The sequence below is a fragment of the Hippoglossus stenolepis genome, chromosome 3 (assembly GCF_022539355.2).
Source record: "Hippoglossus stenolepis isolate QCI-W04-F060 chromosome 3, HSTE1.2, whole genome shotgun sequence".
Lineage (NCBI taxonomy): Eukaryota > Metazoa > Chordata > Actinopteri > Pleuronectiformes > Pleuronectidae > Hippoglossus > Hippoglossus stenolepis.
In genome coordinates this window covers 19,686,933-19,709,882 of record NC_061485.1, presented here as the reverse complement: position 1 = coordinate 19,709,882, position 22,950 = coordinate 19,686,933, and the positions used below count along the sequence as shown (strand labels likewise).

The following is a 22,950-nucleotide window of genomic DNA, read 5'->3' as shown; positions in this document are numbered from 1 at the left end:
GAATGGATTCCACAGGGCCTTCCTTCACTCGCACGTTTAATGTTCTTCAATCTTGTAGGTATTTTAACATCATGAGTCTGTCTGTGGGAGCTATTAAGGCGAGCTGCACTTTCCAAAAACAAAGCATTTAGAGTTGTATTGCCAATAGTTTGCCAGATGTAAGCTTTGTGAATGAACCTGGATCCAGGAGACTTCATGTTCAAAAAAAGTCAGCTTGAACTTTGTGAACTTTTTCTTCTTTATGTGCATTTAGACATTTCATCGTTCATTCAAGCGTTTTTACGGCTTACCTGCATTGAAGCCTGTACAAGCGCTGTCTTCCTTGCGAATCACGTTATCAGGCATTTCGCCATTTCTTTAACATTACACTTTTCTGATCCTATGGTGATTTAAAAACAATGCTGACCTGACATAACAGGAAATATGTTTTGTCAAAATTTGCAGCTTTCAAACACCATCCCCAGAGCAGAGAACGACAAAGGAATTGTTTTTAAAAAGCTGCTTTTATACGTTACATTTCATAACATGTGGTTGCCATGAATGACAGCAATGAGTCAGTGTCTGTGATTTCAGAAGAGATGACAGCAGAGATTTATGTTGGATTTACACACACTTGGTTCATTGTTTCATAAAGGCAAATACTTCCAGGATGAGTCTATACAGCAGTGTGTTTTGAGAGTTTCAGGTGAGATCGCAGATTATTACATGTTATGATGTTAGACCTTCATTGTTCATTCTGCTCAGATTCAGAGTCGTCTAAACACTTTGGATAAAATCAAATGAGCAAATCTTAAAGTAATGTGTAAACTGCATCTCATGCAGCATGTGAAAAAAAAGGAAATAGAAACCTTACTCCCTACTTATCTGCCCTCTTCACTTTGCAAAGTGCTTAATGTAGGTTTGAGTTGCATTTATTTATACTGTTTTAAATGTTTTTGTTGGTCATTTTCACTATTGTATCTCTTATTTGGCAAATGTCCTTTTAGTCAACAGCCTTGTCTGGTTTTTAATTGTTTGGTTTTTCTTCATGTACAGGACTTTGTAACATTATTAAGAAAAGTGCCATATAAATAAAGTTTATTTTTATTAAAATTATACTCAATCAACACATCTTAACTGTAATGTTGGTGTACCTCAAGGATCAATACTGGGTCTTCTTTTGGTCAGTTTATACATTATTATATTATTGTTATTATGATTAAGTTCTGAACTACAAAATGAGTGAGTAAATGTATCATAGCAGGGACCCTGCTACATTAATTCTCTGTGAGCGAGCACACACTGTTAACTCCTTCAGAAGTGATTTGAAGCAGCGATGTGGGAGTTTTTTCTTGGAAAGGCTTTTTTTCTATTGGTTAAAAGGATTTAGAATGGTTCAGCTGAATGGAGTGGCCCTCTGCTGAGTTTAACAAGAGTGGATCTCACAAAGACGCCACTGTCTCATGGCCAAACAGGAGATACTGAGGGGAGAAGAAGGAGGAGTAGCTGAGAGACGTTTTTGATTATATGACTAAGACAGTGACTATGATTGTGATAATGATCATCATTTCAACATCTTTCCACCCTTGGGTGCTGTGTAAAACCATTACTGGTTTACATAGACACTGCAAATGTATTTGTTGTGGCTTTTTAAAACCACAAGTAAGAGAAAGATGAAATCCACATGTGAACACAACTTAGTTGTGACATCTCTCCCTTTCTTTCTCGTGATAATATATCTTGTGGTTAAGCATCATATCCCATCAGCCCTCTGTGTCCACTCTGATTGTGTTTGTAAGAGTTGAGTTGGTGTTATCTGAGGCTCTCGGACACATCTGCACGTTCACACATGCCAAAATGAAGGCAGTATTCAGGATTTACCGGAATGACTTAACTAAACTGTCACTTCTGTTTATAGTTTTGATTTTTTTAGCCATGTGGGGGCATGACAGTCCATTTAATATGAGGATTTCAAGAAAATGTGATGACCAGTCAAGAAAGAGACATCAGCAAAAATCCTTTCAGCGTGTCACATCACGAGCTGCGTCCATTTAGCTGAAGTTAATCTTCTTTAAAATCACATTCTCCTCAGCTTATCTTCGCTAATCTTTTGACGCTTTGTGCCTGATGACACAGATTCAAATTGTGTGTTACACACCTCAACACTTTGTTTATACTGTGGCTCAAATCTGACTTTTAGCCAAAGCCTGAGGCAACATAGAAAAAAGCTGTAATTACCTGCTTTATAGTCAACTTTGCAAAAACCTCCCAGCCCTCGCTAAATGCTAGACAAGACAAAGAGAGAGTGAACCTTCAAACAAATGCCTGTTGTCCACACTAGCATGACATTTCAGGTCAAACAATTATCTTCTTACAGACGGAGGTTCTTTCTAGAGTTAAACCACAGACACTGGACAATAGTCAGCAGAGAGGGAATCCCCTTGTCTTGAATGTGTTGAGGAGGCGGTGGTGGAATGAGGCAGTCAGCTGGATACCGACCAAGCCCCACAGTCTCTGCAGACTGAGATAAAGCTTCAGGATTTAAGCTTAATTGAACGCCCCTCATTGAACGCATTGGCTGATTGTGGGCGTAAACGCTTGGAAAGAGAAGTAGCAACTCTATGTTTCTGTAAATATAAGGAAACATGGGCTAGATTCCACACACTGATATATAGTAAGAGAAAATGTGTTATCATAGTGATGTAGGCATGTGATTGTGTCTGGGTTTTCCCATGGGACTGAACAAATTGATGTTGACCAGCAGTTTATTCTACAGATAGGAAGCTGATGCACTGAACTGCACTGCAGACAATACAGTAGCAACTAAACACTAAAGCCAGACACTGTAGAAAATCATTTGGAGTGTGTGAATATTGACTAAGATATTGTTGCACCAGTATTTATTAAAAAAAAGTATTTTTTTCTTGACCTCACTTAAATGGACAAGGCATGAGTTATATTACATTTCTAGTGATTTGCTTTTATTTTCGCTCTGGTTTGTTTTAACCTAAAACTGTCTCGGAGCATTGTTTAAAGCACTATACAAATAAAATGTTAAGTGCTAAGTGTGAAGCTGATAAGAGAAATGGTTCTTGAAATATGCTTTCCATAGACAGACAGAGAGAATTCTGGAATTATTAGGTGGATTATAATGAAAGACCACTAAAGTCAAGCATACATCCCAGACCATTAAATGTATTCCTGACATTTACAGTGCCCATAATTTTGCATAACTTTTTCATATAACTTTTCAGAGCCGTAATTAGGTTTCTATTGCTGCTATACAATGAGAAAACTGTGATACTCAGAGGAAACTATTTTAATTTAATAGATAAATAACTTTAAGATTAATCAACAATGATGCAGAATAACTAGAGAAGTCAAAATCAGGAGGAGAGAAAATGAAGTAACTCAGTTATCGATAAGTTCTTAAATGCAACAAATGCAGAGGCTGAATGCTTTGTCAGTCAGGCGTCCTGTTTTGTCTAGAAAGGTTATGTTCAATGAGGGTAACTGTATTTTTACAGGTCTGACTTTGCTTCCTTACTGAGTTGTGCAAGTACTTAGCTAACATGTTTTAACAAGTATAAGTATGGTCACAAGCCAAAAGGCCTACTCTCACTTTTCCATGATTATAATTATGACTGTAATTTATGACTTTCAATCTGATTGTGGTTATGATTAAAGTCAAATGTTTTTAATGTCAAACAAAAAGCAACTTTTCAGGAAGAAGTTTGTCTTAAAAGAATTCATGAAGAGTTATCTGGCAGTTTGTCAGACGTAATGAGATACAGGAGAGCGAGCTTCGCCTGCAGGCCACCCTCCTCCCTGCCCTTACTTCATTTGGCTGCCTACCCTGTCTGAGCCGGGTCCAGCTGAGTGGTGCTCAGTAAAATCTCAAGAGGGTTTCACTCATATGAATATCACTCACCAAACCACCCACAGAGAGGACCACCACTCAGGGGGGAAATGTCTCAAACTTCTTTGTTTTGAGAATCCAGACATTTCAGCCGGAGTGTTAACAAAGAGGCTTAAATCTCAAATGAGGTTGGAGTAATGTTATGATAGTCGGTCACTACAGTTTTAGTCTAAGCAAATGCAGTAATTGAAGGACTGGTTAGTCTATAAAAGAGTTGACATGCTCTAATAAATCTGTGGAATCAGCAACCAAATCTACACGTCTGCGTCACAGCACACATGCAAGGCTGCAGTGGTCTTAATAAAGCTTTAATGCTGGGAAACTATATTCTAAGGCCAGTACAGAAACTGTGGCCCTGTCAAATAAAGTAAAGTAAAGTAGCTTCCCAGTGTTGTGTTTAATTAGATATGACCTCAGGTTAACATTTAGCTACGAGACATACAGTAGAGCCCAAAGCTGAATGGCTGCAGTCAGTCGAAAACAGCTGTGATGCATTACCATTCACGAATCAGCCTCAAAGGTATTCTGTTGTCCATTTCCTAATCTATTGTGACAGATGTGCAAATCAAAAAAAGAAGCATTCCTTTCTACTGAGGACATGCAAGAGATACAGAGAATACTACAAGTGGTCAAATACTGATATTGATGTTATTTAAGTTTGTGGACATTAAAGACCAAATGTACAATACCAAACAAAAACGTATATAAATACAAAGCCTGAATGATTTCGTGAAACATTCAGTGAATCATGAACTTTTGAAATTTTATGACCTTTGTTATCGAAGCTGCTCACATTAGTATTCGTTCAGTCCCAGTGCTAACCAGTGCGGGGTCTTTGAAGCTGCAGCACTTGTGTTTACACTGGGCCAGTCTCTGGTCTCAGTCAGACCATCAAGCTAAATGAGGAAGGGGCTAAAAACAGAGCCCTTTGTGGAGCTGGGAGATTTACACAGCGGGGTACTGTGAACTGCTTGTATGAATAGCATAACCTGCTGTGATTGGCCACTAAGACCTGTCCAGATGTAAAATATGTGTCAAGTCCTTATTTTCACCTGACTCAACATGAATATTATTCCTTTTCTTCTCAAAGAGGCTTTTATTTGACTACACTGTGAGTGAATAAAGGAACAATTGTACATTTCGGTATACAGTACTCTAAATGAGGAAAATGAAAAACAAATCATATATAGAAAGAGTACATCCATATCCCACATCATACATGACCGTGAAATCCAACATGGTACTGTAGATTATTTGACTCCTAGAGAGATTAACCAAGGATCCTCTTTATTTAGAAAAGTGGACCACATTGGTGACTTTTAGCCATGTTAGCTTTGGGCATGGCCGCAACCATGAGTTTATATTATTGTTTTTCATTTTAATGAAATGTTTTGACCACTGTTAGGTCGATTTGAATTTAATAACTTATCAATTCCATAACTCATGTAGTCTCATCATCAAATCAAAATACAAAAAATATATTTTTATACCAAATATCAGCAATAGGGCTATGTTTAATGACAATTGGCAAAATGTTACTTACTCGCTAAAAATATTAACATGGTAAACATTACCCGTGCTAATGTTAGCATGCTCATGTTGCTAGCATGAGACCTAGAGGTACCTGAAGTCTGTTGCTTCGTCTGTCAGCTCAGGAAACAAGGATCGGAATCCCATGGCTCTGGGATGATGACGCTGGGGAACGTGCATGTGGCTCCGTGGAGTATTACACGTCACACACGTATGGAGAAACACACGCAGAAATCTTGACTCTGTATTTAGGTTTTAGCTTCCTACAAAGTTTCATGCGCCATCTAGTGACCTGTTTAAGTATTGTATGAACACAGTAAAGTTCAGTGAAACTACCTCAGACACAATACAAATAAAAACTATATATCAGGGTCTGTTTTTAAAAACACTTGACTTATTCTTTTAGCAAGGAACTGTTCCACAATGAGCTGTTAATGTCTTTAAATAAAATATTTGGTTCCTGTATGTACATATTTTAACCCTGAACACTGACATACACATGTGGCTCAGTGCAAATCTGCACAGTCTCATGTTTCTATTTACATGTTTGTAGGCGCGTTAATGATAGCAGGAATTTGCCATTGATTTTTATACTATAATCTTATAATACTTAAAAATTATAAATATGCAAAGGAAAAGTTGAAATGCTACATTTCGTGCACTTGCATCTGTTTTACTAATCTAATCATTTCAAAGAGGCCTTCTTTTCATCTGTATAGTTTCAGTACATTTAGCAGAACTTTTCACTGCTGACACTCATTCCTGGTGTCAGCAGCTCATCCAACACAGACACGTAACCAAAAGCAGATTTGCACTTAACACCAGCAGCAAGCGTGCCTCTTGAAAGAAAATGGTGTCATCTTACACAGTTGCATCTTTATGGCCATTTGTGCTGAAACCATAAGCCCCTGCATCTGCTTTGATGCCTTTGTGACACTCTGGACAGGTTCAGACGCTGACCCTGGTCTGCTAATACACCATCTCAAATTAAGTGTGTCCTGGCCAGACATGAGACAGGTTGCACACACTCAGGCAGGACAGACTTAATCATCTCCAGGTACAGTTGAAAGATTTTTGAGTAGGATCAGACCTTGTCCTCTTGAAACTGTTTCTAATTTGTTTATTTAATTCCTATGTACAGTTGATCATGATGTTGGTGAATCTGATCTTGTGAGTCATCCAAAATTGTGCTCAAGCTGTAAAGCATATCAGTTTCTCTCTGCTCCTTTTTCTTAAACCGAAAACTCTGTGGGGGGGGGGGGGATCAGTAGGTCTACAGTCCGGCATAAAAGGCCTATAAAAATATCTGTGCTGTCATTTTGCATTTGCAGAGAATATGGTTTTGACATATCTTGGCCAAGTGAACTTTCTGCAAATAAATCCATGTTACGGAAAGTCCAATCCAAACAGACATTTACTGTCCACATTCCACACGGCACTCATTTTCACCCCTATTGCACACAACACTAAGAAGAGCACATTTCTTTGCATTAACCACAAACTATCCAAAGTGTAGGTAATGAGAAAAAGCTGACCATTACTGGACCTCTTCTCCGGAAGGTGATGTGATTCTTTAATCACTTTGAAATTTGTTGAACTGATTTAGGGGGATTTTATGTACTTTTCTTTACTCCTCCAGCTGTGACTAAATGTATTTAACATGAGTTTTCCAGTAATAATAGTCAGGAACCGTTTGTAATTAAACCCTAATCACTACCTTGCGGTTGTATGCCTCCGCCAGCCAGTCAAATTACAGGAAATCTCCCCTGAGTCATGCTGTTCAATAATTGACAGTGAAGTGTTTTTGCAGATTATGATGTCACAGGAACTTTGACCTTTGACATTTCAGATATAAAATGTCACAACTTCATGATTTCATTTATTTGATTAGATATTTGTGTGAAATTTTGTTATAATTAGAGTGAGGATTATGGCCAAAAACGTGTTTTGTGAAATAACAGTGGCCATGACTTTTGAAACCAAATTAAAATTAATGTGTAAGTCAATGTTTCTGCCAATTGTGAAGAAATTACCTCAAGGCATTCCTGAGATATAACATTCTCTATAGAATCAGACTGGCAGTGAACTCAACAACCCATCGACACATGTAGTTTCCATGACTTGTTAAGCAACACAAACCTCATGTCACTGACCTCCGTCTGTTCTTGTTCTCCAGAATCCAGAATCTCTGGACTCGTCCATCCAGAGCGCCCTCTCGGCCCTTTTCCCGCCTTTCGAGGCCACGGCGCCCATCGTCCTCAGCCAGCTGTTTCGCACCATTGAGGAGCGTTACCACGGAGATGCATTGCAGTGCCTGCTAGATTTCCTCATCCCCTCCAAACACTTGTTGGAGAGTGTCCAACAGGCAGCATGTGTACGTATCATCCTCTTCCTTATAATATGCTGAATGTGCACACATTTTTTAAATTGATGTACCTAAACAGCAGGTTTTATAGAGGCACTTAATATATGACAGGAAATTTAATGCAGTTAGTTGTTCAGTTTGGTGGGAAAAGCTCTGCTCTTAGAGGCAGTCTAAAAACAGGGAGTGGGTTTTAACAGTGACATCTGTTAAACTTAGTATTTTACACAGATTAGACTAGGTTTTTAGAAATCACATATCCCTACGGTCCAGGGGGAAAACGTGTTTGGCAAAGATACTACCTGCTGCAATTTGTCAGAGACATAACTCATCTTAACACAGATATGGAAGAAATATATATTTAAATTCATTATATAAATACAGACCATCACTTACTAAGTCTATTGGGAATAAACATCCATTAAATTCTCATAGAACTCGCTATAAAGACACTCATCATTACTATGAACTGAGAATCATAACGTAATGTCTTAAATCCATGGTTTATTTAGCACATGTTGAATTGTGCCAATTATGTCACATCTGCCTTTAATTGGCAAACTGATAAAGTGCAAGTTCACCTGGGTTTTAAGCAGAGAGATTGACTGACATATCGCATTGGTTATACCCAAATCACACCCATAATCAGTTAAGAGACTAATTCAAACCATTCTGAGCCATTCACCTCGAGCCAACTCAATATGGTCACTTTTGTCTACAGTGTTTTGAAGACAACAGGTGGAGCAGTTCAATTAAAGTGTGAGACTGGTACTCAGATATTAGCCTATTTAGATTTGAGTTTTTTTGTCTGTATTTGATGCGACTGTGGTGCATGTATAAGATCAGAAAAAATAAGACACTTTATTGATCCACACACTGGGGAAAATCAGTTGTTACAGCAGCAGGCAGGTAAGAATGCATAGAAAACAGAATAAAAATATGAAAAACAGGCAGTACAATCAAAATTAAACAAAAAATGCTGGAAAAAGTACAGAAACACACAAAAACACAGAAAAGAGGGTTGAGCTGCTGTAACTAGCTGCCACTTGTACAGGGCCATCTTGGAATTACTATATAATATGAGGCAATCAATTGTATTGACATAAGGGTGAAAATACATCAATTAAACACTGAGAAAACTGTTTTTGTGTTGCGCAAATTTGAAACAAAAATGTATTTTTTTCTAGGCTGGATACTCTGATGTGGTTTTCCGTTGTGAGGGCTGGCCTCTGTGTCTCCATGACAAAACCATCATCCAGTTAGCGCCTGTAAACCCTCTGCTACTGCGTCCTGGAGACTTCTATCTCCAAGTGGAACCTTTCGGGGACCAAGCGGCTCGCATCGTCCTCAAAAGTCTTCTGGAGGGAGGCGGTCGGGAGGTGGAGGAGACCCCCGTGCCTGAAACGTCCTACCCCTGCATCTTCACCGAGGACTGGCTGCAGGACATCAATGAAGGACGCCATGGGACTCCTCTGTCACGTTGCTTGCTTTGCACAGATCAAGGAGTAATCAAGTTGCCCTGGGCCCAGATAGCTATCCCAGAGTTTTTGGATAAGCCTAAGATCATGCCCACGTATCAGGAGGCCCCTCCTGAGCCGAAGCATATCTCAGTCACCTCCCATTTCAACTCCTCCACCCTCCCGATGGGAGCCATGTTTCTTCCTGCAAAAGACAGGATGTTGGCCTCTATGAGAACCGTGCACTGTTCTTCTAAACTTGTCAAAATGGAATATGAAAGACGCACACCAAAATCTTGCTCCAAACCTTTAATCAAACCTGTGGGTTGGGTTTCTCCTAATACGTGGGACAGTCGTAACTATGGAGAGATCGAGGGGGACTATGTGGACTTGGTGGATATCGCTAAAGGGAAGGCGTTGGTGGATAAGCAGAGAGACAGCCACCCGAATCCACCCCATTCAGCTTTGTTCAAACCTGTGAGACCCCCTCCACCTGTACCACTTGGGCATGGTGTCCCCTGTGGACGCACCCTTCAGTATGCAGAGGAGCCGTGTACGCCATGCAGCCAGAGGAAGCTGGGACAGGAGCTGACCGATCATGACTTGAAGTGTCGGTATAGAGACTCGTACCTGGCAGCACTGAGGAACCCAGTCCCTTTTGAGAGAGGGAGCAGGGACCTACTCTCTGCCCTGGAGGAGGCCGGCCCTTGTGCAGAAGGGGAGTTAAGATCCAAGGGATTTGAAGCTCCGATAGATGAAATTGGAAGCATTTATAACCACTCTAAAGAAGCCGTGATACGTCATGACCTCTGTCAATACAAACCTTGCTGTGAACCAACAACAGAACACTTTGTGTCTAACCTCAAAGACCTTCCTACAAGCCCTGAGTCTGAAAACCTTATGAAGGAATCACCCACGGTTTTGAAATCAACCCCTGGTTTGAGCCAGAGTCAGAGAGTTCAGACGAAACTGATTTCCCACCAGTTAGGACAAAACACTAGCGAGCCTCCGGGATCAGATGTGTTCTCGGAGACGCGTGATGGTGACGTGAAACCACAGCAGAAGGTGGAGGTTCTGAAACCATCAGGGATACACAAAGTAAAGCTGAGGTCTCTGTCCACAGTGTCAGAGACACCCAAAAGAAGTCCGCTCCTCTATAAACTCAACAACCGGAGCCAAAGTGATGTTTGCCCTGAAACAATCTCCAGTGTAATCCTGTGTAAGAAAGCTGAACTGTTGGATCAGGTGACCACGAAGCTGGAGAGACTGTCTCAGAAAAAAGGTAAAGCAGAGTCAGCAAATTAAGATTTCTTCTTTTCATAAAATATTTAAATATTTAATTGTCATTTAAAGTGTAACTTTACACACACACACACACACACACACACACACACACACACACACTTCTGTACTTCTTTCTTAGTGAGGACACTGATACATTCCCTAGCCCCTTACCCTAACCTTAGCCAACTAACTAAATACTAACCCTAACCCTAACCGAAACCTAATTACAACCCTAAGCCTAACCTAAACCTAATTGTAGCAGTAACCCTGAAACCAAACCCTCAAACAGTCCATTGAAAAAGTGAGGACCGGTCAAAATGTCCTCACTTTCCAAAAATGTCCTCACTCGTACAGGAACACACACACACACACTCACTCACACACAACACACCAATTAGCGACAACTACTGTAGCAGCAAACACACTTTAGAGACAGGTCGTATAAAGTTTCCTCACAGCCAAGACCACAGTGTGTGTGTGTGTGTGTGTGTGTGTGTGTGTGTGTGTGTGTGTGTGTGTGTGTGTGTGTGTGTGTGTGTGTGTGTGTGTGTGTGAATGGTAGACGATGTAGTGGTTTAGGTGTTTTAGCACAGCTTTCCAGATTCCCACTCGAGAGCGGTCGCTGGTGGCGGGGGGGCAGCCCCCCTTTGATTAGGAGAGTTAACTTTTTTCAAATATAAATAAACACCATGAGGTAGAAAGGTTGACCGTATGTAAACTTTGGTCCTGCAAGGGCCGACACAGTTTGAACACTAGGTGGCGCCATGTTCAACCCATAAATGTATATTTTTTAAACATTTGCTAAAGTGATATTAAATCCAGCATTAATGTATGTCATGTTGTGTGTGCAATATCTCTTTAAACACTCGCCCACACACAGTTTGTTTTTATTTCACACAAAGACATCTTTTATGTTGCTGAATGATTGAACAACCACTGAACAGACTGAGCAGATTGAAACTCGCTTATAAGGGAATGTACAACACTGAGGGTCACAGTTCAGAAGGACTCTTTAGAAAGAATGGTTCAAAGGTCAAAGGTCAGGACTGAGTATGATCTTCCTCCAGGGATCCTCCCACTGCCGCCTGGGCTCTCTAGCAGAACGGCTGCATTCACGTCATTCCCATTTCTGAGGGAGTGAACGGAAATAGCACACTGCACCCCAATGACAGAAAGGGCCTGATACCAGCGGGTAAAAAGAAAGAGCAGAGCATTCCTCTGATGTAGAGAGACAGTATAACATGCAAGAAGGAGGTTTCTGTGTCCCCTGCACCCGCTGGCACGCACCCGCCTGCCCTCAGAGGGCCATGTTGAGATCCTGACTGGAGACATGCTTGTCATGAACTATTAGAGTAGCAAAGAGAGCGAGCACAGGCGAGGCTTTGTTGGCTCTGAGGAGAGGCCAGTTAGGATGTCTGGAATCAAAGCCAGGCTTAGTAGCCAGGCCGCCACAGTGTTTTGTTACTGAGTTACCACGTCCAATGTTTAAGTTGTGTCTGCACACGGCTGAGCAGCTGTGTGGAGCAGGTCCGTGTTGAAAGAGGGCTGTTAAAAGTTACAGCTGAAGAAATGAATGATTGCTGTTAGTACGAGAGAGCACGTGCCACCGGACTGAATGTAAAGATGCTGCTTGATAAGAACTCTTAGCCATCAAGAAAAACTACAACTAACATTACACATACACAAGTTTTTCCTGCAACGTTTGTGTCACATTTAGTTTTTTTTTACTAGGGCTTGACTCGTATGGATTTTTGTGAGCCAATGCCGATACTGATATTAGCTAGTAAACCATTTCAGATACCCATATATCAATTGATAGATATTAAAAAGACATTATTCCTAAAATGTCATAATTGAATCCTTATGACAAATAAATGTAATTCATTTTGCAGTTAAACCATAAACCTTATTATAAACAACTCTAAATGGCAAGACAATTTTAATTTAACCAAATATGTATAATTTGAATTAAGAATTATTATTTTTTTAAATACAATGTAACTTTCCAACCACATCTTTTCAAGTTTTTATATTGGGGCATATGAGCAAATATATACGCAGATAGAGATATGTCTGTGAAAGACTCATATCAGCCAGTATCACCAGTCAACCAATAAATCAGTCGGGCTCCAATTTTTTGCTTTTCATTGTCCATTGTCAGGAATCCTGTACTTTTGTGTCCACTGACAGACTCCCACTCAAGCAGGAGTGAAACTTCCTCCACCGCAGAAGGAGGTGACTCCAGACTCCTCAACTCAAAGACAGAAAAAACATCTTCTCCTCAAACTGCGATTCCTCCTGCAAGTCCAGACTCTCCTCAGTCTCCACACACAGAAGAATCTACTTTCAGAAGCATCAGCGGTCTGATTGAACTGGGCATCATTTGTTTACCGGGTACCTTTAACACTTTTACACTAATGTATCAGTTCGACCATATTAAGTGTGGTTGGCTATGGAAAACAAGTATTTAGGACTTCTGCATCTTAAAAATCTCACTCGTACGTCAGTGCACGAGAATGTTGCACTGTGACGGCACTTTTCATTACTTTTCATGACTTTGACTCAAATGAGTCTCTCTTGACCACTTTGTGACTTTAAGAAGCCACCTGTGACCTCAGCAGCTCTCGTGTAACATCAGGGTGTGACTGAGCAGATGTTCAAATGACTGCGAGTCCCAGCCAGTCACTAGAGCCCCTTACTTTTCTTATATGAGCGTCAAGAGGTCTTCAAGACAAAAACTTCAAATAATGTGACATGGCTATTGAATAATTTGGAAGATTCACAACCCTCAAAGTATCTATGAGCAAATTAACTTTACATCATTCAACAAATCTTTTGTTAAAGATTAAATAGGATTTTATGTCCTTTCCTGAAACACTATCACCTAACGTTTCGCTGGTGTGGTTGTTCGCAGGCAGCAGGGACAGGACCTGCAGAGCAGTTGTGGAGGTTCATGGTGACAGGAAGGAGTGGACGTCGCCCCTTGTATCAGCTCACACTGTGTGCCAGATGCTGCTCTACCTACACTCCATACCAAGGTATGGAAAATTATGACGTGTTTATTTTGTATTTAAACAGATCAAAAAGTTTGACCCATTCCTTTTTTAAGGTTGTTATTTCCTCACTAAATCAGCAGCAATTTGTTTTAGTTGATATCTGGATTTACCAGTCAGCGCCCACGGTGCCATGTGATAAAATTGACCACAAGAGGGCAGCAGAGCATCATTTAAAAAGTTTTTCAGCAGTCACAGCAGACTTTGAATACAGTACATACTCTCACACCCAAACAAAGAGATTACTTATGGCTGATCCCATTAATCGTTACTGTTTTAAAAATAAAAATATGCAGAATCACAACTTTATGAATAAGTCTGCCTTATCAAGTGCCTGTTCACCTGTGCTGTTCCTCTGCCCAAAGTTGTCCAAATACTTTAGCAATGATTTTTGTTTGAGTTTGATGAAGTATTTAAACATCAAAAAGCCATACCCTAGAGCAGTGGTTCTCAAATGGGAGTACGTGTACCCCTGGGGGTTCGTGAAGGCACTCCAGGGGGTACGTGAGATTTAAAAAAATAAATATTTAAAATTAGCATCCATTCAAAAATCCATTAAAAATAGTTATTTAATAAATATTCAATAAAATATAAGTGTTTAATAAATCAGACACTGATGGCACAGCGCTGTGTATTACATCCTTTTTTCAACCAAAATGCTTTGCGCTGGTTAGGGGCTACTTGAATGAAAAAATATTTCACAGGGGATACATCACTGAAAATAGGTTGAGAACCACGGCCCTAGAGAGCTTGGTTCACAGTAAAGAGCTCCACTCTGACAGGCAGATGGCCAACTGTCTGGCATGTAGCGCCTTGCTAGAATTAGCAGCCAAGTCTGATATCGGATCATTCAGCGGTTACCCGAGGAGAGGGCATTAAAAGGGTGTTAAAGAAATGTGACATGTGAAGAAGTGGTGGTTGTGTGGATGACAGGGGGAAATAACATAGATTATTACAGATCTGGGAAGTTGATTAAGAAAAAGTAAATGTAAGCGTATTTGAATGTTGCATCACATAAAGACCACTGATGTGAAATGAATATGGGCTGACACGAATGAGTGTTTTTCATAGGAAAGAGGTTCGAGAGCTTGGAATGACTTTGGTCATCAATGCCAGGAAGAAGCCTCCCCCTCTCCACGTCTACAAAGCTCTGCTGATGGCCCAGGTTACAACACACACACATCCACACACGCACACACACACACACACACGTCATAGTGAATAATAAACCACAGACCTCACCTCAAAAACAATCACATCAGTAATGAAGTCAATAGGCCTTACAGGGTTTTTTAACCTTTAATGGGTTTAATGCTGCAGGAACAAGCTCTTCATGCTGTGCACAGTATCGTCATACTGATGGATAAAGACACTTGTCCACGCCCTGAAAAACAGCCCGGGCTGCAGGTCAGAAATAAAACACCTCTCATGTCCCTTTTCTGTGTATTTTATTTTTATTTTAGTCAGATCTGACACCAGAGACGACTATTTTTCCTTCCTTCTTTAAAAATCCTTTGTCTTTTCCTGTAAGATGGACATGGTGACGTCTATGAAAGCCCTCAACAAGACAGTGGAAGCCTCCCAGCTGACATCTGACCTGGGCGGTACCTTTACTTACAGCCATACAGACTGGGTGCAGTTTCACCAGGTAATGACTGTTCAATGTGTGTCTGCAGAACAGTGACCGCTGTGGTAACACATCCCAAAGCATTCACTTTGATAAAGAGTTTCCCGTGGATTCAGAAGAGATTTCTGTAAAACCACAGCTCACCCACTGGAAATGACTTGTTATCCAAACACCCACACCAAGCATCCATCATCTCTATTATTGTTTAATGCCACATGGAGCTTTGGCTTTTGAGAGGAGGGAGGATATGGTTACAGCGATAAAGTGCAGAGTCCTAGCTAAGTGATAAGTTTGATTAAATATTACAGTTTAAATTACAGACAGTTAAGTGGGGGTGGATAGTGGTTATGCAGCACTGATGAGTACAGACTGTGATGGAAAATCTTTGTCTTTACAATGTCCTTACATTGTAGATCCCAGATACCCCTGACCAACTCAGAGACACTAATATAGCTGCTTTCAGACACGCACTGAGCTCTGCAGTTCCTCCGTATTTTCTCCGGACGAGGTGCATGTGTGGACGAAAATGTCAGAGTGAGACGCTCCGCAGTTTTTAGGGACTTTATCCGCCGGGCCTCCTAGTATAACGTCCGTAGAAATCTAGGAGAAGACGATGTGTGAACACAGCAGGGGATCCCCTGCTGGATTCACCATGAGCAAGGGGGGGCGTTGATGACGCTGACGAAGATGTCAAGAGAGTTTGTGTCGATAAGAGCTTATGACGGTGTCGTGGTGCTGTAAACATGATCACGTGATCTCTGCAGTGGAGTTAATACGTCACTTCCTGTCTCTGCCTGCTGCACCCGGCTGAACCACCTCTCGTCTGAATCATGCAGAGAATTTGTTGCTGCTGTGAACGTGTCTGTGCAGGAAACCTCTCGCTGTGTTGTGCATGTGTGTAAGGCAAAGTCTGAGTAAACTCTGCAGCCAATGCTCCGGATTTTACCCGGAGTTCATGTCTGAAAACGGCTTGACTGACCATGACGCACAGAGACGCTAACTGTTTTCCTGGATTGTCACTGAGGTCCCAACTATCCTTGAAAGGGACAAGAACTATTTATTATCGTAAATTAAATGAGTGTGACTGTGCACAGAAGAATAGTCTGACAAAAATGACAGAAAACCTTTGTTGGGGCTTTTTAGTTGGTTGTAATATGCAACTTCACCTTTAGATGTCACAGCCTCCTACAAACGGAACCTTTAAACATTCCTTTAACCTACAGTGTTAATAAAGTTAATGAAGTGTAGAAGCTGTTTGCAGGATAAATCTGAGTAATCTGTGATTACATAACATATTCCCCCAACAGAAAACAGAACTATGTTTTCCGTCTCTTTTCTTATGAATTGTGTTTGTGAATTAGTGAATTATTTTACATCTTGAAGCCCCTAAATGAAAACGGAGAGGGAAATTATTCTTTGTTTTAACTATAACGTGCGTAACTAGTAAAACAGGGGTGGGGAACCCTTTTCCTCCTATCCATTGGCTATTTAATTTCCTATTACATACTTCAATTGGCCATAATACTCTAGCAGATAAGCAGTGGCAACCAGGCTCCTTCACTTCTGAATGGGGGTTTCAGCGTCTTAGCCATTAGCTCACTCACCACAAAACTTGAGCATGAAATGGTCCCTATTAGAGTGCGGTCATGTGAAAGCTGCTTGTTGGACAGCAAACTCCGCTGAGGAGCATTAACTTTATCCAAGAGCATTTCTCCTTGTAACCCAGTTCAGCTATATGTTTCCAGCTGTAATGAAGCTTGAGATTGGCCTTTTTATCACTGCAAGTACGTCTCTGCTAACTATAGACACACTGTGTTGTCTTTTAGTTCAACAACAGCAAAATGTTTAATTTCTCCAGCATTCTGAATGTACTTTTGTTGACAGTCGCCGTGGTGCTTGGCGGTGATTACGCGTAATTAGGTACATATGGGTTTATTTCACCCTGACTATGAATTGTCTCTTGGCCTGAGGCACTAACCCTGTTAAATCCTCTGGAAGGGGTCTCAGTCTACAAAGCCTGGGAAAAAACCCTACTAATCCACAGGATGGAAACAGGCTGAGGAGCAGCTGTATGCAATAGCTGTGTCGTCTACAAAAACATAGGGAAGGGTGACCAAGAAGTTCTCAATAATACAGGATGTCCAAGTAAAGGTCAGATTGAAAAAACTACTGTGGCATTGTTCAGTATTTCTGGTGTGTTTTTCTACCATAGCTCGCGGCACACTGAGGGCAGTCTCCTGTGTTTCTCAGTGCATGGCCTCAGGATGGTCCTGCCTGTAGTGCTTTCTGCAGCTGATGGAGGATGTATATACAGAAAGCTTTCAAATGTGTTTGTTAATCTCCACCAATCTTCCCTTTTGAACCTAAATCATTTCAGAAACTGGTTTCCTTCATGGCTGAATTGCGAGGGGCAGACTTCCTGTTGCAGAAGGCCATCAGGAAAGTGGATGGCAGCAAAAAGACACTGGACACTGCCCAGGTAAAACGCACACATTCATACTCTGATCTATGATATATTTATTTGAGGAAATGTGCCTTCATTTGGATTTTGTATGTGCTGCAGGATGTGCAGCAGTGTATTCAGGAACAGAGGGCTTCGATGAAGGAGGTGCTGGAGGACACTCGACTGGTGACTCTGCAGAGAGAAGGAGGGGCTGCACTGGCCAGGATGAGGAAAGAGGAGTTCCGATTTCCACAGTCTGAAGATTACAGGTATCACAATGTATTGACATGTTGTTCTGCCTCTTATACTGATCAGTGCAGTGAGAGGAACACATTGTAACAGCATTTCCCAAATTTCATTTAATCAGCATTGTCTGATCAATCGTTTACCTCATTCACATACTTTTGCTCAGGTTATATATGAATGCGAGTATAAGGAGTCTGCAGAATTATTTTGCATTCCATCCCAAAGCCTTTTTTTACTTATTGCTCAAATATTTGGCAAACTAAGATCCTAATGCCATTTATATCTCCTGATGTCATTCTATTTTAAGGGGAGGGTTTTTCCCAGCACTATAATTCAATAATAATAAACTAAGAAAGGATTATATCTGAGAGTGCTGTGTGGTATTTGTCTGAGTCTGTTGTTCTTTATAATACGTGTCTCTTCGTGCCTGCAGAGATGGTCTGGAATCAGTAACAAGTCTGTACAACCAGGTGGAGGAGAAGCTCCACATGCTGGTGATGAGATCCAACGAGTCCCTGCAGCACCTGGAGTTTCTCTTCAGGCTCAGAGACATGGAAGCCAAAATCAGCACGGTACCACCAGTCTGTTCACTAACAGGGTGTTTTAGACAGGGCTGTGAAGTATTGGTGTCAGATTCTGTATGTATGTGACTGTTAGAATAAGAAATGTAATCATAAAATCACAGTTTGCCAAATTATAAATCAACGTTGCATAACTCTACATTACATCTTGCAGGCAGGGACCTGGTTCAATGGAGAGGGTGAACCGAGACTGGTGGACTCTTACACAACAGATGATACCCTGGTGGGCACTGAAAAGGCTCTGCAGCACTTTGAACAGTTTCTCACTCAATCCAAGGTATTTCTCCAAAAGGGGTTTAAAAGACATTATCCTTATATGGCTCTCTGTTTCTCTGTTCGCATGCCAACATTTTCTGCTGAATCTCCCATTGCAGAAATATTTAAATGGCTGCGCTGATAACAGTAAACGGTAGATTAAGAGATTTCAGACAGAGAGTTCCACTTGACTTCTCATTGTTTATCTCAGGAGAAACAACACCACGCCTTGACCCTTGTGACGGAGGCCCAGGGAATTGTCGCTGCCAGCAACTCCAGCCCTGCAACAGATGTTTTTCTTACCCTGATCAGTTCTTTCAAATCCAATGTGGATGGTTTTATGTTGCGGGCAGAGAAGAGATACAAGGACCTGGACACACTGGTGCACATTCACCGCTTCTGTTTTCAGGTTTGTGGTTTTTTTATTGTTTCATTTTTTCCCCACTTGATATTTGTAATTTAAATCTCTTCTTTTTCTGCCTCCACTTGCCCTTTCTCTGCATATTTCTAACAAATATGAGTTAACCTTTGAATCTCAAATGCTGAATTCACTTTTCTCTGTCTCTCTCTCTCTCTAGGCGTCGGCCCTGGCCAAGGAATGCAGTCATTTTTTGGAGCAGGTAGAGCAGGGGTGTTACTCAGCTAAGACCCTAAGCACACTACAGATGTATGAAAGGAGATTAGGTGGGGAATTCTCCACCCTGCACTTCCAGGCGCTGAAAGCTAAGGCCTGTGCAGTGGGATCCGGGGCCTCTGGGGTGTTAAAGGTGTGGAATGCATCTTGCGTCCTGTGCCAACAAGTCAGGAAGCATCTTGAGGAGATGCAGAAGAAGAAAGGAGCAGATAAGAAGCAGAACCAGCAGACCACAGCTGCAGCCTCTCAAGTGGAACATGGGGGGACGGAGATGGATGAGAAAAGGAGTGAGGTGGGGGAGGATGAACGCCCCCTGACAATGCAGCCAACCTCTCCGAAAGAGGTTGTCAATATTTCAGAAAATGAAAGAGAAAGCACCAGTGCTGCATTTTCCGAACACCATTCAAAACCTGACTTGAAAGAAAGTGAGAAAGGACCTGATGCAACAGTTAAAAATAAAAAAATGACTCCAGTTTTTCCACATAAAAGTGACAATCATCCAGAGACCAAATGGAGGCCAAGAGAGCATCGCAGCCAGGTAGATCTGAGGAGCTGGGAGTCTACTGAAGTGTGCCATGATTCCCCACCGCACAAGGGCCTGGGTCGGTCCCTGAGCGATGGATCATGTGTCAGCTCTCCCTTGATGAGCATCTCTGGCTTTTCACCTTTGAATGTGAGACACAAACACTGTCAGGGCAGGACACAGCCACTCCGACAAAATCTGCCCATTTCCCATAACGGGAGTTTACAGTCAGGGAACTTGAGCTGCAAGTCGATCAGAGACAGTCATGAAGTGGAGGGAGAAGGATGCACAGCCTCCACCCAGAGCCCTGAAGATTCAACAACCCCAGAGACATTACTCACACCAACAGAAAACAATGGCAGCAGTGTTTTGTAAGTGATGCCACCCTCCCTCAGCTCAGCAAAAGAAATTATATTCTTAGCTTCATGAAAGAGAAAATGATTCACCAGTTAAACAATAACATCTTACTCTGTTTAAATCATTTAACATAAAACTAAGTTATGATTCCAATATCACCTGGCTTTACTTGAGAGCTTTAATAAAATCAGTGATTTTAAATTTTTCATTTCCTACATGTGAAACAGGAAACTGCAGCGGATAATGGAGGAGCTGCTGTCCACAGAGAGGGAGTATGTGAAGGCTCTGGGTTACGTTCGAGAACACTACTTCCCCGAGCTGGAGAGGGCCGACGTCCCTCAGGACCTCAGGGGCCAGAGGGGGAGCATTTTTGGTAACTTAGAAAAACTCCACGACTTCCACCAACATCATTTCCTGGAGGAGCTGCAGAGCTGCGTGAAGGAACCCATCAGAGTGGGACGCTGCTTCCTGCGACACGTAGGTGCTGCTGGGTGGTCACTGTGATGCTTTTGAAAATGTATTAGTTTGCTCTGAGAGAGTGATGCAGCTCGTTCATAACAAAACAAGCTACGTGTAAAACAGAAATGGAAAGTGAGTTATCTGAGAGGACATACTTACACCAATGCCCCACAGTTCCGTTAAAAAGCCCCATTTAATTTCATTAGACACAGATTTTTATTTGGATCTGCAACAAATCGCACACGCTCATAAATACCAGTCCACCAAACATGCCTGTTTTTTCCCTTCAAGAACCATATTCTTTATTAAATCAATGAAAATGTCAAAAATCCCCTAATCCCGCAATGTGCAAGTGAATTTTTTTTCAATTGTTTCTTTCCTGACCCATACCGCAAGTTTCATTGTAATCCATCCAGTAGTTTTTACATTATCTCCTTGGCGGAGGTAAATAGAATCTTAAGAATAAATACACATACAGCTTCATAAATCGGTGTGGTTGTGTTATTTCCATGACACAATCAGGTATTGGCAGATGAGCGTCTGTGTAGTGGTCCATGGTTTTCTTTTTAAACCACGATACTTCAGTATAATTAATTGGCAAAAAAAGTTCTTCCAGATGTGTCCCGACTGTAAACAGATGTCCCGTCTTTTGCTTTGAAGAATCTTTACTTTCAACAACTTAAATGTTGATTTCATTACACATTTATTGGAAATACAAAAGTGCTGCATTTTACAGTGTGGCCACTTTTACTGGTGATGATGAATGATGATGGTCTTTATTCCTTTTGTTTCAGAGAGAGAGCTTTGCTTTGTATGCCCTTTACAGCAAGAACAAACCACAGTCTGATACTCTTCTCATCAATCATGGGCAGGTTTTCTTTAAGGTAAGAACCACTTCCGGTCTACCTTTGCTCTTCATGCGCTCATTCCTCTGCCAAAATTATACATCAGCATCTAAAACAAGAGAAGAGAGTGTTTTTTTGTATTTAAATAAGACTAAGTCAGCCATGTTGAACACTTAGGCTAATATGGAACTTGTAAGTTTGTGCTTACGGGAAGTCATGCACTGTCTAGACGTTACCACAGAGCTAACAGTCTGGCAAGTTTGCAGGCAAGACCAGCTCCAAAGTACTAAAATTACCATATTTTAACATCCATAGCCTCTTACCCGCCAGTTCTAAAAATGTCATTAAACATGTCACAACATGTAAGGTCATGTGTTCTACAAGAGGGAGCATGCATATGGACTCTTCACATACATACAACCCCATTTGTAGGCAGCAGTTGGCACAGCTGTGCTTTGCACTAAATGCTACCAGCAAACCCATCCATCCATCCATCCATCCATCTATCCATCCATCCATCCATCCATCTATCCTTCCATCCATCTATTGTCTACTTATCCTTTGATGGTCGCGGCAAAGTAACAACGTGAGGTACACTCTGGACTGGTTCCCAGCGTATTGCAAGGACGAATTAAAGACACAATGCCAACATGCAACACAAAATATCAACGTCATGGTGACACTAGAGCAGATGTCAAGAGATCAGCAAAGTCATTAAGATTGATCCTCTGGGGAACAGGAATAAATGTATGACATTTCATGGCAATCCCTATATATTATATAACAATTTTAATCAGTTATTCTGTGTTTCATTCCTAATAAAATGTTCTGTCCATATCTGATCCATGTTGAGTCCCACTCACTTAACATGACGCAGTTTTCCAACTCAGCCTCTACCATTATCCCAATGCAGTTCTACCAGAACATCTGTAGCACCGCTGCAGGTTCACTGACTGCTCTGTCTCTTCTCCTCGTACACCAGCAAAAACAGCTGAGGCTGGGAGATAAAATGGACCTGTGGTCGTACCTGCTGAAGCCTGTGCAGCGCATCAGTAAATACAGTCTGCTGCTGCAGGACATGATGAGAGAGTGTGGTCCGGGACAAACCAGAGAGATGTCTGAGGTCCAGGCTGCCCTGGAGGTCATCCACTTCCAGCTCCGCCATGGCAACAACCTGCTGGCCATGGACGCCATTCACAACTGTGACGTGGGTCCTGTGTAATTTAGTAAATGCAAATTTTAGACAATGGGTATGTTGTAATATGGCAACTTCAGTGGAAACAAGGTATTGAGAAACACAGTACAGATACTGGCAAGACTACGTAATCCGTCATGGATGATGTGTGGTGAAGTGAAGTGCTTTCAGAACTGTAAATCATATTTGGCTTTTCTGCTG

General features: G+C 41.4%; 1 protein-coding gene across 1 annotated transcript in view; it reads left to right on the top strand.

Moving 5' to 3' along the window:
* LOC118104895 (uncharacterized protein KIAA1755) overlaps positions 1 to 22,950 on the top strand; it is a 29,286-nt gene that overhangs the window by 3,302 nt on the left and 3,034 nt on the right. Inside the window, exons 2-17 of the mRNA XM_035152179.2 lie at positions 7,605 to 7,802; positions 8,978 to 10,529; positions 12,722 to 12,925; positions 13,446 to 13,569; positions 14,656 to 14,749; positions 14,905 to 14,991; positions 15,116 to 15,232; positions 17,589 to 17,690; positions 17,775 to 17,923; positions 18,334 to 18,472; positions 18,636 to 18,758; positions 18,948 to 19,145; positions 19,315 to 20,264; positions 20,478 to 20,727; positions 21,504 to 21,593; positions 22,537 to 22,761. Coding sequence (XP_035008070.1) covers positions 7,605 to 7,802; positions 8,978 to 10,529; positions 12,722 to 12,925; positions 13,446 to 13,569; positions 14,656 to 14,749; positions 14,905 to 14,991; positions 15,116 to 15,232; positions 17,589 to 17,690; positions 17,775 to 17,923; positions 18,334 to 18,472; positions 18,636 to 18,758; positions 18,948 to 19,145; positions 19,315 to 20,264; positions 20,478 to 20,727; positions 21,504 to 21,593; positions 22,537 to 22,761 — 4,602 coding nt within the window. The remainder of the gene's footprint in view (positions 1 to 7,604; positions 7,803 to 8,977; positions 10,530 to 12,721; positions 12,926 to 13,445; positions 13,570 to 14,655; positions 14,750 to 14,904; positions 14,992 to 15,115; positions 15,233 to 17,588; positions 17,691 to 17,774; positions 17,924 to 18,333; positions 18,473 to 18,635; positions 18,759 to 18,947; positions 19,146 to 19,314; positions 20,265 to 20,477; positions 20,728 to 21,503; positions 21,594 to 22,536; positions 22,762 to 22,950) is intronic.